Source organism: Rhinolophus hipposideros, assembly GCF_964194185.1.
Source record: "Rhinolophus hipposideros genome assembly, chromosome: 13".
NCBI lineage: Eukaryota > Metazoa > Chordata > Mammalia > Chiroptera > Rhinolophidae > Rhinolophus > Rhinolophus hipposideros.
Window position 1 is genome coordinate 50,021,721 of NC_138059.1, and position 19,090 is coordinate 50,040,810.

A 19,090-nucleotide genomic window follows, 5' to 3' on the forward strand; every position below is an offset into this window, starting at 1 on the left:
TTTTTCATTCCACAGGTTGACTTTGCATTTTGTTGATGGTTTTCCCTTTGCTGTGCAGGAGCTTTTTACAGTTTGATGTAGTCCCTCTTGTTTATTTTTTGTTGCTTTTGCTTTCTGTGTAAAATTTAAAAAGCCATGGCCAAAACCAATGTCAAGAAGCTCATCCCATATATCTTCTACAAATCTTATGGTTTCAAGTCCTACATTCAAGTCTTTAATTCATTTTGAGTTGTTTTTATGTATGGTGTAAAATAGGTGCCCTGTTTCATTGTTTTATATGTGGCTATTCAGTTTTCCCAACACCATTTATTGGAGAAACTGTCCTTTCCTCACTAAGTATTCTTGGCTCCCTTATCAAATATAGTTGACCACACAAGCACAGGTTTATTTCTGGGCTCTCTATTCTGTTCCACTGAACTACATGTCTGTTTTTATGTCAATCCCATACTGCTTGAGTACTAGAACCTTGTAATATAGTTTGGAATCAGGAAGTCTGATGCCTCCAGCTTTGTTCTTGCTCAAGACTACTTTGGCAATTCAGGGTCTTTTATAATTTCATATGAATTTTAGGATTGCTTTTTCCTTCTTCTATGAAAAATGCCATTGGAATTTTGATAGGGATTGGACTGAATCTGTATATTGCTTTTGATAATATGGACATTTTAATAATGCTAATTCTTATAATCCACGAACATGGGGATACCTTTCCATTTATTTGTCTTCTTCATTTTCTTTCATCAACGTCTTATAGTTTTCAGTGTACAGATCTTTCACCTCCTAAAATTTATTCCTAAGTATTTTATTCTTTCTGATGCAATTGTAAATGGGATTTTTCCTTAAATTCTCTTTCTGATAGCTCACTGTTAGTAAATACAAACACAACTGATTTCTGTGTATTAATTTTGTATCTTACAAATTTACTGAATGCATATACTAGTTCTAATAGCTTTTGGTGGAGTCTTTATAGAGTTTTCTATATGTAATGTCATGTTATCTATAAAGGAATACTTTTATATCTTCCTTTTCTATTTGGATGCCTTTTATTTACTTTTCTTGCTGAACTGCTCTGGTTAGGACTTCCAGTACATACACTATGGTGATGTTGAAGTTTGCCAAATGCTTTTTTCTCCATCTATCGAGATGACTGTATGATTTTTGTCTTTCATTTTGTTAATGTGATATATCATACTTAAGGTTTCCAGGTGGGAATTCCCGCCCATTCTCAGGAATTTTCTTCACTTTCCCGTTCCCAAATCCCGAGATATAAACTGCTTTCTGTTCTCTCCAATGAATCGTTTACACAAAGTGACAGCCAATATTACCAACCACCTGGGTTCAAGGAGCCAATTTTCCGGATTTCCCTACCAACTTTTCTTGGGATTTGGAAACAGAAAAGCAAAAAAAATTCCTGAGAATGGGCGGGAATCCACCTAAAAACCCTAATCACATTGATTTGTAGGTGTTGAACCATTAAAGTTGAATTCAGTTGGATAATGTGAAGTTGAAGATTACTGCATCTATGTTCATCAGGGATAATGGTCTATAATAAGTGTCCTTGTCAGGTTTTGGTATCAGGGTATTGCTGGCCTCATAAAATAAGTTTGGTAGTGTTACTTCCTCTTTGTTTTGGAAGTCTTTCAGAAGTTTGGTATTAGTTCTTTAAATAATGTTTGGAAGAACATTTGGTGCTGGACTTTTCTTTGCTGGGAGGTTCCCACCCGTTCACGGGAATTTTTTTTGCTTTCCTTTTCCTGAATCCCGAGAAAAGTTGGCCGGGAAATCAGGAAAATAGGCTCCTTGAACCCAGTAATACCCACAATGGGAAATAAACGTACTGCTCACAATGTACCTCTTAGACATTTTTCCTATTTATCGCTATCTATCACATAACTAGCTAATTTCAGCTCTTGTAAATCGAGCATGATTGATCATGGAGAACAGAAAACAGTTTGTATTTACACAGAAATATATTTATTTTCACAACCTAGAACTTGACTACAAAGTCATCTTCAGGTGAACTAACTAAGGAAATCTAAGGTAGTTTACCTTAATATGACATTGTAGTCAAATCCTCGGCTGTGAAAATAAATATTTCTCTGTGTAAATACAAACTGTTTTCTGTTCTCCACGATGAATCGTTTCCACAAAGTGATGGCTGATACTACCAACCACATTCGATCAGTTTGTTTGCGGCTGACAACTGTGATGTATGTGAGTGTTCTTGGCTCTCAGCTACTATGGGTAAGTCAGTCTATTTAAAAACAACTTGCACTGCTAATATTTTATTCCAATATTACAATAATTTCCAATTCATATCATAATGTTTTGTAACACTTTTTAGCTATAAATATTCACTGCACAATATAGATCTTTCTTAAGTTTTTCTTAATGCTTTTAAAGGAAACAAAATGTGAATTGGTTAAAAGTAGAAATAGAGATCTTGTGTCTCTCACAAAGTAATTGAGCGATGTTAGTTGTCTATGGAAGAGATGGAAGAGGAAGAATTTTTTGCCTTGTCAAGTAAGAATGAAATTGCACAACTGGCGAAGTCATTAATGGAAAGACTTTTTAAAGGAACATTTATAGCAGAAGTTCCAAGAGTAGAAATAAAGGATTTCCTTACAGAGACTTCTGACATTAAAGCAGAATCTGATCTGACGTGTGAATTGACTAAAGCAGTATCAATTTTGACATCAAAGCCTAGCCCTATGCATGCAGACAAAATATTTGCTTCTCTAAGGAAGGAAATGAGCTTATATGAAGCAACGCATTCTCTCAGTCCCAACTTGAAGATGCTTTTAGACTCACTCATAAGAATTTGACCAATGTCTACAGAAAATGAAAGAAATTTTTCCACATCAAGTATATTTGTTACAAAGCAAAGATCATGATTGTCTCATCGGGCAATTAATGCTCTATGTTTCTTAAAGTGTCATTTTTAAAATGACAAATAAAAAATATTTTAAGTATTTTTTAAATTTTCAAATGAATACTATTTGCTTTTGTTTTCTATTAATGTTTAATTTAATAAATAAAATATTTAAATGAGATTGGGAATGTTAATACATTGTGTAATATGTAAAAACTCACTGCATACTATATGGTTTGGTTAAATAAAGTTTGTATTAATTACATTGTTTCTATTTTGAGAAAATCTGAAATGTAACAGAAACCTAGCCAAAATGATACCATGGTGACCTCTGTTTAGTACTCAGGGCAAGAGATACACTAGTCATGAAATTCCGGTCGACCTTCATTTAGGAAATTTTATTTACTCAAGTTTTGCATCGACCTTTCACATATAGGAGTGTCTCGAAACCTCTGAAAGACTGCGCCCGGGGCCATGAACCCCGGTTGCCCCACCTTTTCTACAGCTTTTCTGTTTATTAACATTTACTATTACAGCCATTATTACAGATTATCAACGAAAATTAAATAAAAAAGATTATTTCTGGAATTCTTGGGAAATACGATTTCCTGTTCTTGATTCCCAAAGGTCCCAAAATGTCCGGAATTTGGAAGCCCTACTGGGAGGTTTTTGATTACCAATCCAATCTCCTTACTTACCAGTCTGTTATTGGTCTGTTCAGATTTTGTTTCTTCATGATTTGGTCTTGAAAGGTTGTATGTTTCTAGGAATGTATCATTTCTTCTAGGTTACCCAACTTGGTGGCTTCTAACTGTTCAAAGTTGTCTCTTAATGATTCTTTGTATTTCTGTGCTATTTGCTGTAAGTAGGCTTTTAAATTCTTCTACAATTGCTCAATTATATTTTAAGCAACTTGACTAAAGGCAGGAATTGTGTTTTCTAAATGTTGGTTTTTGTAGGAAGAGGCTTTGCCTAATGTAAAGTGACAAAGATTTACTCCTGTAAGAGTTTTGTAATTTCATCTTTTACATTTAAGTCCATGATCCATTGTAAGTTAATTTTTATTATATGGTGAAGACAAGATCCAATTAATTCTTTTGCACAGCCAGCTGTCACAGCACCATTTGTTGAAAAGGCTATTATTTCCTATTGAATTGTCTTATCCTTGGTATAATGCAAGAGTTCAACTGACAATAAATATTTTCAGGGCTCTCAAGTGTGTGTGTGCGTGCGAGCGTGTGTGTCTAGCACCACTATCTTGATTACCCTAGCACTGTATTAATTTTTGAAATAAAGGTGTGTTGGCAACTTCATTCTTCACTTTCAAAATTGTTTTGGTTATGTTGGGTTCTTTGTCATTTCCATATGAATTTTTAGGATCAGTTTGTCCATTTGTGCTTTAAAGGGCATGTTCAACAGAAATTGTGTTGAATTTGCACATCAATTTGGGGAGTACTGCCATTTTAACAAGATTAAGTCTTCAAATTAATGAACAGGAGATGTCTTTCTAGGTCTTCTTTAATTTCTTGAATCAATGTTTTGTAATCTGCAGTGTACAAGATTTGATCTTCTTTTGTTAAACTTATTCCTAAGTATTCTCTATTTGATGTTATCATAAATGGAATTTGTTTTCTTAATTTCATTTTTGGATGGGTTGGTAGACAATAGATTTTTATATACTGGTCTTGTATTGTGCAACCTTACTGAATTAGTTTATCAGTTCCAATAGATTTTTAGTGGAATCTTTAGGATTGTCTCTATATAAGATCATGTTATGTATGATATAGAGATATATATGAAACAGAGGTAGTTTTACTTCTACCTTTCCAATCTAGATGCCTATAGTTTCTTTTACTTGCCTAAGTGCCCTTCATAGCACCTCAAGTGCAATACTGAGTACCAGTAGCGGGAGAGGACCATCTTCTTTTTCTTGGTTTCTTGGGAAAAGCATTCCGTCTTTCACCACTGAGTATGACCTTAGTTGTAGGTTTTCACAGATGCCTTTTATTAGGCTGAGGATGTTCTCTTCAATTCCTAGTTTGCTGAATGTGTTTATAATGAAAGGCTGTTGTGTTTTGTCAGATGCTTTTTCTTCATCCATTGATACTGACATGGTTTATTATATAAACTGATTTTTGGATGATACACCAACCTTGCAATTCTGGAAAGAATCCAATAAGAATCCCTTTTGTACATTGCTGGATTGTTTATTAGTATGCTGATAATATCTGCATCTATAGTTATGAGATATTTTCTTAATATAGTAGAAATGAATTTATTGATGTGGAGTTTCTGATTCAGTAGGACAACATGGGTCCCAAGATTTTAATTTCTAAGTTTAATAGTAATTTGGATGTTGCTTGTTTAGAGAAAGAATTTAAAGATGACTGTGCTAACCTATGGTTTCTAAGTTTTCTAAAATGAACAGTTTTTCTGCAACTTTAGAAACACAAATAGAAAATTAAGTGGGGTTTCTAAACTAGGTTGAAACAGCAGAAATCTAGCACACGCAACAAGCAATCAGGAAAAGACCCAGTTTGCAATTACTAACCCTAGCTTTTTTCGTTTTTCGTTTTAGCTCTATTGAGGTTTAACTGATATGCAAAAACTGCACATTTAATGTATACATCTTGATGAGTTTGGACATGTGCATACATCCATGACACCATCACAATCAAGGAACTAAACATATGCATTAAAATAAAAATTGTCCTTGTGTCGTGAGGTAAGTGCCTAAACACTATATTGTTTTGTACACTTGAAATTAATTTAAAAAAAAATAGGAATAATAGTAGTAAAATTAATTTTCCTTGTGTTCTTAGAAGGAGAGAAAGAGAGAGAGAGATTCTTTTTTGAGATACACTTCTTTGATTTTGGTATCAGCATAATACTGGCCTCAAAGAATGAGTTGGGAAGAGTTCTCTTCAATTTTTTGGAAAAGATTGGGAAGATTTCGTGTTATTTAAATGTTCAATACTTTTATCTATCATTTGTTAAAAATACTAATCACTAATCTTTTGTGTTCTCTGATATCTTCTATTGTACTCAAGTTTTAAATTTTTATGTAACATTTATTAGTCTTTTCCTTGTACTTCCCTACTCCACATTCAGTATAGTCTCCTATTTTAAGAAATTCCAGAGGATAATTTTTTTTTTTATAGTCTTTAATACGTGTGCAATATTTTTGGTATATAATGTAAAATATGGGCTTACTCTCTAACCATGGGTAACCAATTACTCCAATGTCCCATTTCTTTTTCCAAACTGCTTTAAAATACTATAAATATATTTTCATACACCCATGGATTTATTTCAAGACTACCAATTCTAGTAATCTATCTGCCTGTGACTGTACCAAAAATATGCTGAATTAATTACTATCTGTATAACTTAAGACTATTATCTTAACAGGATAAATTCCTACTTACTGTTATTTTTTGAAAATGTTATAAACTATTTTCACACATTTATTTTTCTATATGAATTTTAGTATCCAATAGCAGATTTTACCTAACAGCCTGCTGAAATTTTAATTGGGTGTAGATTAAATAACTGAAGAAATCTGATGAGAAAATGGTATCTTTACAATACCATATTTCCATCCATCTTTAACTTTCAGGCCTTTTAGTATCTTTCATAAAATTCTATAGTTTTCTCCAAAAGGGTCTTGCATATTTTTTGTTAAATTCATTACTAACAAATCATTTCCTTAAATATTTATTGGGATCTTTATATATATATATATATATATATATATATATATATATATATATATATATATTCAAATTAGCTTCTGCTGGTAAATATGCAAACTGCTCTTTTTTTGACATACTATGACCTATACTCTTATTTGTGGCTTATTAGTTCTAATAGTTTTGTTAGTCTTTGTGGTTTGAAAAGGATATTATCTTGAAATGACAGTTCAGGCTTTACTTGCCAATTTTGTTATTCTTGTTGAATAGTGATGGTGACATCTGGCATGTTTGCATTCTTCCTAAATTATGGAAAATGCTTCTAAATGTTTCAACATTAAATATAATACTTGCTGTAAGTGTCTCATATATACTTTCAAATTAAGCAAGTTCTCCTCTATTCCTGGTTTGCTAAGTTTTTTTTGTTTGTTTGTTTAAGTATTATTTTTAATTAACGGGCCCTGGAATTTTGTCAATTACCATTTCTCTATCTACTGAGATGATCATATAATCTTTTTCATATGATCATTGAATATGGTTACATTGAGAGATGTTCTAATGTTAAACTATTATTATTACATTCCTGAAATACTCTACTGAGTCAAGTTGACTATATCATGTTCTTCTCCATGGTTATTAAATATGGTAAAATTATCTTTCGGATTTTTCACATCTATATTCACAAGTGAGATTAACCTATATCCTAATCTCTGTAATTTTTAAAACCATACTTGTGGTTATGATTCTATTCATTCCATAAATTTGTACCTTTTTACTTAATCATATTAAGCTCATTTATTGAGCTCATTTCACAGCTCATTTCACAGCTGTGAGCTCATATCACAGCTCATTTATTTTTATTAATTTCATTTTTAATAAATGTACTTGAGGTTATATAGTTCTCCCAGTGAATCACCTTGAAAATATCCCTCCTTTTTGATACTTCTGTTTAGTCTTGAATAATTCAATTTCCATTTTTCTATCAAGCTATATGTATAGATACAAATATATAGGTATTCAAATTTCCTGATGTATATAAACTCTTATTTTTACTTTTTATTAGTTTCAAGTGTACAAAGCAAAATAACAGTTAGACATTTACATCCCTCAGAGTGATAACCCCTCACAAAGCTACTACCTATCTGACATCTTATATAACTATTACAATACCCATCTGACATCTTATATAACTGTTACAATACCACTATCTTCCTTATGCTATATTCCATGTCCCAAGAATATATATGTGTGTGTGTGTATGTGTGTGTGTGTGTGTGAGTGTATTTTTTTGTTACTTTTAATATTATTGCTAATGTTTAGTGGCCTGAATTATATCAATATTTAGAACTCTGAGACTTCCTTTGTTGATGTGTTATGTAGTTAATTTTCTTAACTGTTTTTCTATTGCTTTATTTTTTACTTCATTGTTCCCTGAAAAAAAGAAGGGCCCTAACTTAACTGTGGCCCTAAAGAGTTATCATTTTAGTTTTAAACCATTTTTTTCACACACATTTTTAAGCAACTATAAATTAACAATTAATTGCTTATGGTGAACTGTGCCCTCCCTATATATGAAATTTCCTCTTTAACTTTTTAAGACCTTTTGTTTTAGGTGGCTTATTTATTTTTTTGTTATTTTCCTTGTGTATCTTAATCACATTACAATAAATTCTCTATCACTTAAAAAAAATTTTTTTTTAATTGGGGAATATTGAGGAACAGTGTGTTTCTCCAGGGCCCTTCAGCTCCAAGTCAATCTCCTTCAATCTAGTTGTGGAAGGCACAGCTCAGCTCCAAGTCCAGTCACCGTTTTCAATCTTAGCAGGGGCACAGCCCACCATCCCATGCGGGAATTAAACCAGCAACCTTGTTGTTGACAGTTCGCACTCTAACCAACTAAGCTATCCGGCCACCCCTCTGGCAGCTCAGTGGCAGCTTGTTGCCTTCAATCTAGTTGTGGAGGGCACAGCTCACTGGCCCATGTGGGAATCGAACTGGCCACCCTGCTGTTCAGAGCTCGCGTTCAGAGCCCCTCCATCATTTTTCTTTAGATGCTTCTCTCGTACATAGAATGTAGTTGGATGCTTTTTTTGTTCTGACAGGTTTTGATGATAGATTGGTTTACTATTTCACATACATTAGGACTTATTTCTGTCATTTATGTTTTCTAATACTATGGTCTCTTTATGTTTACGCTTTGCCTTTTTGAATCACATTTATTTGTTCTATTTTTCACATTCTTAAGCCTCATACCTTTCTGAGACTCAAATTAACCAGTTTTCAGACCTTTCTTTGGAACTAAACAGAAACCTACATACATTTACTTTTTAAATAACTCCTCCACCTTCCTACACCCTCACCAAAATAAATATATTCATTACTACAGTAATGCCTTTTCCTCTTAGGTAATGGACCTCAAAGTTTAAACATTCCTGTAAATAAGAATAGCTTAACATTACTGAAGTGATACTTATTCTGGCAGCCTATGAAACATTTTGTGCACACATATAGTATGAAAACATGCCAAGGTGATTCATCCAGATACAAAATCAGTAATGTTAAAGTATTCTCATATTTAGAGGTTAAAGAATTAAAATGGTATAACTTTCAGATATATGGGCTATGGACATCCAGTAGTGTTAAATACATTTCCTATCTTCAGAACTTTTAGCTTACAGAAGTGAACTAGTGGTTTATAAGCCTGTATTATTTAAGACAGTTGAAGACAAATGTACTTACTGTACAGACATCATGCTTGTCTCCATTGCCGAATCCACTCTTCCTTCATCTTGTGTTTCCATGGCCGATCTCTCTGTTTCACCTGGGAGTTCAGGTGCACAAGCTCCATAAAGTTCTGGAGCTGTAGCTACATATGATGAAGGAACAAAACTGCTACCGCGCAACTTACTGACTTCTTCTTCAAGTTTTTTCTTTTCTTCAAGCAAACGAGCTCTATCTTCAGAAAGCGACTCTATCAAATCTGAAGGGTACCCCAAGTTGAAATAAGCATTACAAAACATTTCAAATAAATTTTTAATTTTAAAAAGGAATTTAAAATATCGTATTACAAAATGTTACTAACCTTTATCTCGCTCTTGCTGTTGCATTGTACTTTTCAACTTGTCACTAAGATCACTGATTATGTTTTCTTTTCTCATTTTCTCTCTTGTTAAAACCGTGTTAAAATTGGTCTGGAACAACAGGATGATAAGTACTAAATTATCTGCATGCACATAGCAGCTAGGGCTAAAAAAAATAAACTTCCAAATATTTTTGCATGGTGCATTTGTATGTGGAGAAAATAAAGTGCAATTTACAAATGATGTTTATTTTTAAATAGAAATGCTATACTATGGTGAATAAAATGTTATCATATTTTCCTGGTTCCATAGAAAGATACTATTATTGTCCACATATTTATTGTTAGACAAAAAGCATTAGCAAATGATTTTAAATTGGGGGGAAAGAAATAAAATGGTCAACAAATTGTGTTATACACTTTACCTTCTCTTTTATTGAGCTTCCTGCCTCTGGAATCTTCCTTTGTCTTTAGCTAAATCTTGATTGCCACAATAACATTTCAGAGATGACTATCTCATCTCTATCTCTTATCTGATTATGTACAATGGCTACTGCACCGCTGGTTTATAATAGCTAGGCTTGTAACTCCTCAATTTTTATAAAATCTTTCTGCGAAGCTCATGTATCCAACTGCTTGCACAGCTCTAAATCCATTAAGATTTTGAAACTTAAGAGCAATAGATGAATGATGAAATGATCTAAATTGATCATCTTTCCATCTGCCAAGCATTTCCATTCCAAAATTAAGAGTCTATGAGCTTTCAATCAATGCATAATGCTAATAATGATGGAAACAGGGAGATTTAACAATATGGCATTTTTAGATCAAAATTAGTGATTAAACATTGATTTAAATATCATTTCTAGCCAGAAAGTATACAGGAAGATCCCTCAAAAGTAACATTTATGATAGGTCTTTGTATTAAGCCATTTGTATACATATTATTTATGTATAGAAAATAAACATTCATAATAGTAATCATTTTGTTTATTTTCATGATATTTGCTGTCGCTGTAAAATCAAATGGATTTTTAGAAAAGTTAAACATTAGAATCAAAGGGCTAATTAAGGTAAGAATCAACTAAGGTCAAGACACCCATATAAAAACTAGTTACAAATCAACTGAAATTACTACTTAACATCCCAACTATTTAAAATTGGAAAATATTTTAAAGTCACCTCTCCTAATCTCATTTTACAATTAAAAGAGGCTTTAAAATAAGAAGATCTAAATTGAAATTAGCTACCCATTTTATAATTTTGGTTTCAGTCAGTTAATTCATCCCTTGCTTAATTTTGTAAATCTGAAACTGCATGTGCTCACAAAGGAGCATATAAAAAGGAAAGAGAGTAAGAGAAAAGATCTATTTTATGTAGAATGGATCATGCGAAAGAATGTACAGTCAGATTATTTTAAAATAGAGACATCACTGATGACCTCTTCTCATGACAATTCTTACTTAAAACTGGTGGCTACTCCCCCTCCCTGAACAGTTAATTTCCTTGGCTTTCATGAAGCCACTCTTTTTTCTGGTTACTCTTTCTCATGCCATTTCAGGTTCTTCGTTCTTTCCCTGGGTTTTAAAACATTAAGTTCGTAAGAGTTCTGAACTACATTTCCATATATTCTTTCTGTCCAGATTGACTTATTTTTTTATAACTCTAAAAAGACAATTTAAAAGTACCATTTTAAGAAAAGGAAAATAACACATAATATTAAATGTATATATCAACTATAGCATATGAATCAGTTTCAGAAATATATTCCTTGGGATAAAAAAGGTATATAAATATTATCCCTGGCCTGAATTACAACAGCAGACATCAAGCTGCTCCTACACGTGCCTGCATCTTGTAGTCCTCTACTGTTTCTCCACATCCTAGGGGGGCAATCTTGATTAAGTATAATCCAATTGTATCATTCCTTTATTTCCTCTTCAGCAGTTGTCCAGTACCTAAGGTAAAGTACAAGCTCTCAAATAATGCATCCTATAGTCTTAATGGTCTGGCCCCTGCTTACCTCATAAGCTTTACCACTCACCATTGATCCATATTAATAAGTAAACCAGTAATGTTCATCAATGTTCTAATTGTAATCTACCACCAGTCTACAATATGGATTAGAATTGCAGAAAGTACAAAAATTTTGTACTGATTAGCATGTAATTTAGAATAACAAAATGTTAAAGCTTATCACGTATTAGTAAGCACTTTTGTTTTGCAATAAAACTAACCTGACTTTAAAAGAGATTAAATGATGTATCCAAGAACACAAAGGTAGTTAACCAGAAAAATAATTCACATTTCTTAATTTTTAATCTAGGACTATTTTATTTTGAAGGATCGATGTGACATAATGACCTTTAAAAAGAAAATGCTTTTATCATGAAGATAATAAATATTAACAGGGTCAATGTAGGAAAATCACATCTAAGATATAAGAAATTAACAGTTGCACAAAGAAATTACGTTTGTTAATTTATGTTTACTTTAGCCTAAAATAACGAAATAGGGACAGGATAACATACCTGTTGTTCAGCAATCAAAGATGTTCGTACATTTTGCATTTCTTCATTCTTTTTTTTCTCTTGCTCTTCAAGTTGTTCTAGAAACTTAGCTTTTTCTTCCTGAAGCTTTTCTTGAAGTTCAGCAACCAAGCTTGAAGAATCTTCTCTGGCAGATTCAATGGCAGAACTTGAAAGTTAAATATAGTTTTAAATGTTTTTTCAAAATTGCAGATATAACACAAATACATCAAACATAATAATTAGTTGACATCAGAAAGGCTACAGATCGTCTTAAACCTAACAGTAGTTAACTGGTGTTACAGATATGTGAACCCTCTCTTTTTATCTACCAAGTAAAAGGAAACAAGTACAACAGAAAAGTTTCAGAGAGTATATACTCTCTAACACCAACACGGTTGAATTATTATATCTACTTCTACCAGCAAATAGTAATGTTTTCAATATAAAAATCAATATACCTCTCAAGAGCTCAGCTACAAATTTCAGTTTTACTATTCCTATAACTAAAGAAGGAATAGGAATAGTAGTAAAGAATGAGAAGTAAAAGAATGAATGAATGAATATCCAAAGATTACATATGTTGAAGAGTTTTCCATTTTTAAAATAGGTTTAGTGCATTTTTTTTAGCTAATGAATAAATATCACAAAACGAAAGCTGAAGTTAAATGTTCACACATAGCAAATCTACAATTCCTGTATTCATATTCAGTTCTCTCAAAACTTTCTAAACTGTAAAGGGTTTCTGACAAAGCACAAGAGGACAAAGCAAGGAAAAAAAAGCACAAAAATAAGTTAATCATTATTTTAACTTCTGGTATAGAAGTTAATCTTATCTACTTTCAACCTAATAATCCTTTACATCAAGTTTGTCCAAGTAGATAATCACATCAAAGGTGTTAGAATATGCTAAACTATAGGAAAGTTTATCCATGTTAGTAAATATTCCCAAATTATTTAAGCAACTAAGTGAACTGATTGTTTTAAATGTACATTTAGTCAATTTTAAATAACACTTTATCAACAAAGGTTGCCCCCTCTCAAAAAACAGAGGAGAAAATTACATAATTCTAGCTTTGCTTATGTTAATTTAATACCCAGAAAGGCCTGGAAAGTAGAACTCAAAAAAGCTGATACATTTGTTATCAGATGGGAACTTCCATACTATTATATAAAGAACTTAAAGTATCTCTGGTTGATAGTTTCTCCCATCATTCATAAACTATGTATGCAGCAAAAGGTTCTGTTATACCCAATATTTCTAGTAACTAGAAAATCTGCACTGAATACAAACTAGATTGCCTTGATGTCTGAACTTTCTTCTATCATTAACTGTGTTAGATTTCTGTCTAGTATACAATTACTATTTATCATGAGTTTTTTAAACTCTTCTTTTGAAATGAAAAAGAGATTAAAATTTAACAATTCAAATGCTCCCATACTCCCCAGATCCATGTCAACTACTCCCTAGAAGCATGACTATGAACAGTAGAGTGTATCATGTCCAGGTATATGCATACCACACATATGTATTCTGCATTCATTTTCTTTGTACACAGGTTCAGTGAGAAAGGCTTTCCCCCTAAATTCTCAAAAATAATGCATACTATTGATTTAATTTTTCCCAGATACACAATAGTTATTTTAATTTTGCTTTTCCTTAATCTCAACTAGACTGAACAGCTATTCACATATAGGCTATTAGTATTCTTTTTTAAATTTACCTTTTTATTTAAGTATAGTTGATATACAACCTTATATTGGTTATATTTTCAGGTGTACAATATAGTGATTCAACATTATTATACACTGCAATGTTGTTATCCCACTAATTCTAGTGATCACTGTGTAAACTTATCACAATATTGACTATATTCCCTTTCTCCTCTTTACCCATCCCCCACCCATTCCCTTCTGGTGACAATCAGTGTGGTCTGTTTGTGAGTCTGTTTTTGTTCTGTTTGGTCTGTCTATTCATATCCTCTGCTCATTTTTCTAATGGATTGTTTGTCCCCCTTTTTTAAATTGACTGGTGGGAGTGCTTCTTCTGCATGACAGAGAAGCTAAGAACTACATTATCCAGAATTTCTTTCCCTGTAAATTCTGAGGGTTCAAGTTTGGCAATGAAAAATATCCAAACAAAATGTGGAAGGCTAAAGAGAAAGAATCCATCATTCTCCAGAGGTAACTGTGCTCAGTCATGTTGACAACTTATGATTCATAAGGGGTTTCTAAGTAAACTACTTGCATTGGTGTCTCAGTATACAATTGGTAGAAAGAAGTCTCCTAAGAATTGTAGCAGTTTCCTGATTAGCAACTTTGGTGCTTCAAACCTATAGATTTCTAAGACTTTGAACCTATAGATTTCCAGGACTTTGACTCCCTTACCCTTCACCCCCTACCTCCCAGCTCTCCCAAAGTTCATGTAAGTTCTAATTCTAACATTAAACTCTTTAATCCTTAAATATTTAAGAGGTTCTGTTTTCTAAGCTCAGTCCAGAGAGATACAAATATGATCCTGTTCGGGAGGGAAAAAACGCATAAAGACGGAAACCTGGAATTCTCTGATCTGCTTTGATCTGATGGCAGGAATGACCTCACCATCAGTGCAATCGGAGTTAGAACAAGGACAAACATAACACCGAATCAAGCCAAAATTATTTGTATAGACGTAATTACCAGAGAATCTAATTTTAATGTTAGCAATTAATAGTTTGCTAGGTTGATTGCCTGAAACCTGGACCCAATGGCCAACATTCAACAAAAATAAGATGCCAAGATGAGATACTCTCCAAGGTAGACAAATGATGGCCTGCAGGCCAGATCCAGTCTGTTATCTCTTTGTGTAATTAAAGTTTTATTCAAACATAGCCACACCCATTTATATTGTCTTACTCCTCTCTCATTACAACAGTAAAGTTGAATAGCTTGGGTAAAGACCACCTTGTCCACAAAGCCTAAAATATTTACAATGCGGCCCTTTACACCAATGATTCCCAAAGTGTGATAGATCCACAGAACCCTGAAACTATTTTCATAGTAACACTAAGATGATATTTGTCTTTTACATCTTATTGACATTTAAAGACAATAAAACTGCTGACATCTTAACATAATGACAGTAACAGTAATGTTACTGTTACATAATGACAGTGAGTACCAAATTGTACTTTTAGTCATCATATCTTTTACTTCAAGGTGCTCAAAATGAAAAAGAAGAAGACAGGTTTATTTTGGAATATCCTTGATATAGTAAAAATTATTACTGAATCCCAACCATTGAATATACATTTTTGAAATATTCTGCGTGATAAAATGACAAGTATATCAAAAGCATTTCTATCAATTACAAAGTATATTTGTCTCATGGAAAAGTACTTGTACAATTCTTTTGACTGTGTGCTGAACTAGCTGGTTTTTCATGGTTCACTTTCTATTTGAAAGATGACAATCTTTGGTTATTTAGACTTGTTTTTTGGCATTCTCTCAAAAAGGATCAGCATGAGGCTGTTATTTCAATGAACTGACAGAAGTTGTTATCAATGGCAAAATGTGACTCTTTTTAAAAAGAAATTAAAATTTTAGAAAACTTGTATCTGCCACTATGAGCTTGATTGAGAGCTTCCCAGTATCTCAGATCTTTCTTATAAATTCGGTAGGTATACAAAAGTGATTTTTCTAAGTTAATAAAACGTCAACATTTGCAAGATCTGCATCACTCAGTGAACCAGTGTTTTTCAAATCACCAATTTACTGTGCTACAAAATCATGCATGAGTAAAATATCCACTGCAAAACATTTCAATGGATACTAGCATGAAGAGTGTGAAAAAAATCCACTGACATATTCATATTCCACAATGAAAAATTATCATTTGTTGGATTTTGATTTAGGATCAAGGAAAAATATCCACAATTATCTGAAAAGGCTATTTAAATATTCTTCTCTTTCCAAGTCCATATAAGTGAAAGGCTGGACTTCCCATATACTTCAATCAAAAGATATAGACTGGATGCAGAAGCAGCTATGAGAATCCACTAAGCCAAACACACAGATTTGCAAATATAAAAAACAATGCAACTCTTCCCATTACTTTTCATCTTAGAAAAGTTTTCATTAAAAAAAAATTTACTTAGGCTAACATGTAGTACGTTTATTATTTTTAAATGACTAAACATCTTTTACATTTGTTTTAATTTCTAATATATAAAATATTGATATAATCCATATAAACAAAATAACTTTGGGGTCCTCAAAAATATGAGTATATAAAAAGGGACTCAGACCAAAGTTAGAACCACTTACAGTAGGTTTTTACATATTTAAAGAGTGTCGCACACACACAAATCTGAAGAAGACTACACGACAAGTAAATCCTAAAATATTTATTATCTGTCCCTGTAAAGAACAAATTTACACACCCTTGGTCTAGAGCAGGGGTGTCCAAACTGCAGCCTGCGGGCCAACTACGGCCTGCAATCCATTTTTTATTGGCCTGCAGCAAATTCCAAAAATATATTTGGTTTACTTAAATAAACCAGGTGAGGCAATTACGTACTTCACCTCGATTGAGTGACCTGGCTGTTTGTGTATTTTACCGCATATGGCCCTTGGTAAAAAACGTTGAAAAAAGTTTAGACACCCCTGGTCTAGAGGAAGGCATCCAAAAAACGATGGTGCTAAGTATATTGGAAAGGATTTATTATGTATACCCTCGGAGCGGTAAGGCTTTGAGAAATACAACCTCAAAAAGCTCTCTATAGTGGTGCCCTGCAGGACAGGGATAGCAGGGAAGATGAAACCAATGAAATTCAGTGAATTTAATAACAATAATCCTGTTACTGCAGAATTGTGGAGTGACAGAGGCCAATTACTGATACGTAACCAGAGCCATAATACAGTGCCATTACAAGCAGCAGAGCCCAAACAGTAATCAGGTTTGACCCAGAAAAGTCTTTGGCAGTAGCTGTTCAAAGACTATAGGCTATAATAGAATGGGCCGATAAAGTCTTCTTGTTTCCTAAAAACTTAGCTATCTGGTGTTCAGAGGGCTAACTTAAAAGACTAACCATTCCTCTCCCAATTCCAAGACCTGAGTCAGTCACCAACTACAACGCCAAAATTTTATATTGTTAAGTCTTCTTTCTCCCTTTCACCAAAAGTACTTTTGGTTTTCTAGGCAAGTATTTATTCAGGGAAGGTAATTAACCAATTTGGAGGGACTACTGAACATTGGCTCTGAGGGGATTCTAATGACACTGTGGTCCATCAGATTACTGACAGTCAAGTGAGAAGTGGAGTGTGGGCCAGTGGGTCCCTCACCATAGGCAAGCAATATTGCCTTACATCCAGAATCTGCAGTAAAATAGACATAAAAGCAACTGTTGGAGAATCCCTTACTCATAGAAAGAGGACTATTACGGTAGAAAGAACCAAGTAGAATCCCTAAAACTCTCACCTCAAATGACATGGGAGATTTCTACCACATTCTTATTTGACATAAGTATGTGTCCTATAGAAAACATGTAATGGATTATCATAAATTTCATCAGGCAGTGACTCCAGTAAATCTGCTATTCCATGTATGCCTTCTTTATTGAAGCAAATCAACAAGGCCACTACTATCTGACACGTAGCTACTGGATTGGTGATTTCTTCCCCCTCTATTCCTATTAGTATAGACCAGGGGTTAACAAATTTTTGGAGGGCAGGTACGGGGGCAGGGGACAAACAGTAAAAAGATAACAAGTTGATGATCTCTGTCACAACACTGAACTATGCCAAAGGCAGCCGCAGGCAATAGGTAAAGGACTATGCTATATTCTAACATATGAGTAGCTCTGACAAAAACAAGCAGTGGGTTGGATTTCCACAGGCCAGTTTACCAACCCCTGATGTAGACCACAAGAAACAGTTTGACTTTGCCTACAGGGACAGCAATATAATTTCACTGTCTTATCTCTGGATTATATCAACTCTCTAGTCCTCTGTTAAAATCTTGTTGGCAGGGACATTGGTCGTCTTGCTATTCCTTAAGATATCACACTAATTCAATACATTTTTATGACAGTATGCTCCACAGACCTAGTAAATAGGAAGTAGCAACTACCTGAGCTTACCAGGGCAAGACCATGAACATTTAGGAGTTTGACAGCACAGAACAATTTGTAAGTATCCAGTGGTCTGGGTATATGAAATGTTCCCTCTAAGGTGAAGGGACAAGCTATAGCTAGGTGAACATGTATGAATTTTGGACACACTACGTAGTATATTTGGGTATGTTGCTATGACTCATTTACCAAATAAACTTTAGGGCTGACTGGTCTGTGTAAGGTCCACAAACTAATGTGCAAGTTGCTCTACCACTTGGGCCGTATTTCCCAGAAGATGCTTGAAGTGTCTGTAGCAGAAACAGATATTGCATGGAGTTTTTGGCAAGTCCTACAGTAGAATCACAGTTGAGATCCTTAGGATTTTGAAGCAGATAACTATTCACCTCTTGTGAAATGGCTTGCTACTGGGTCTGTATAGTGATTAAAAGACTGACCATGGTCTTCCAAGTTTTACCATGTGATGTAAGCTGCCCATCCTAAAGTAGTTACTGTCTAACTCATCAATCTATGAAGTTGGGTGTACATGGCAGCATTCCATCATCAAGTAGATGTGGCATATATAGGATGAAGCTCAAATAAGTCCCAACAGCACAGAGGTTCAGCTTTCCAAGGTACTTATGTGTGCTACATTGCTTCCTTCCTCTTCATCACAATTATGACATTCACTATTAGGGAAAAACCTGGCAGACCTGGTTTCCTGAGATTCTGCACAATAAACTGACACTATTCAAAAGCACGGTTTAAGTATTGAGAATCCCACTAAGGAATGATCCTGAAAAAGAGTAGTGAAGGGAAATTTTCCCAGTGGC

General features: G+C 33.6%; 1 protein-coding gene across 4 annotated transcripts in view; it reads right to left on the bottom strand.

The window, feature by feature from the left end:
• RB1CC1 (RB1 inducible coiled-coil 1) overlaps window positions 1-19,090 on the bottom strand; it is an 89,286-nt gene that overhangs the window by 13,345 nt on the left and 56,851 nt on the right. For all 4 annotated transcript variants that reach the window (XM_081070977.1, XM_081070976.1, XM_081070974.1 and 1 more), the window contains exons 16-18: window positions 12,172-12,337; window positions 9,644-9,752; window positions 9,301-9,541 (exon numbers count right to left, since the gene is read on the bottom strand). In XM_081070977.1, the coding sequence (XP_080927103.1) occupies window positions 9,301-9,541; window positions 9,644-9,752; window positions 12,172-12,337 (516 nt within the window). The remainder of the gene's footprint in view (window positions 1-9,300; window positions 9,542-9,643; window positions 9,753-12,171; window positions 12,338-19,090) is intronic.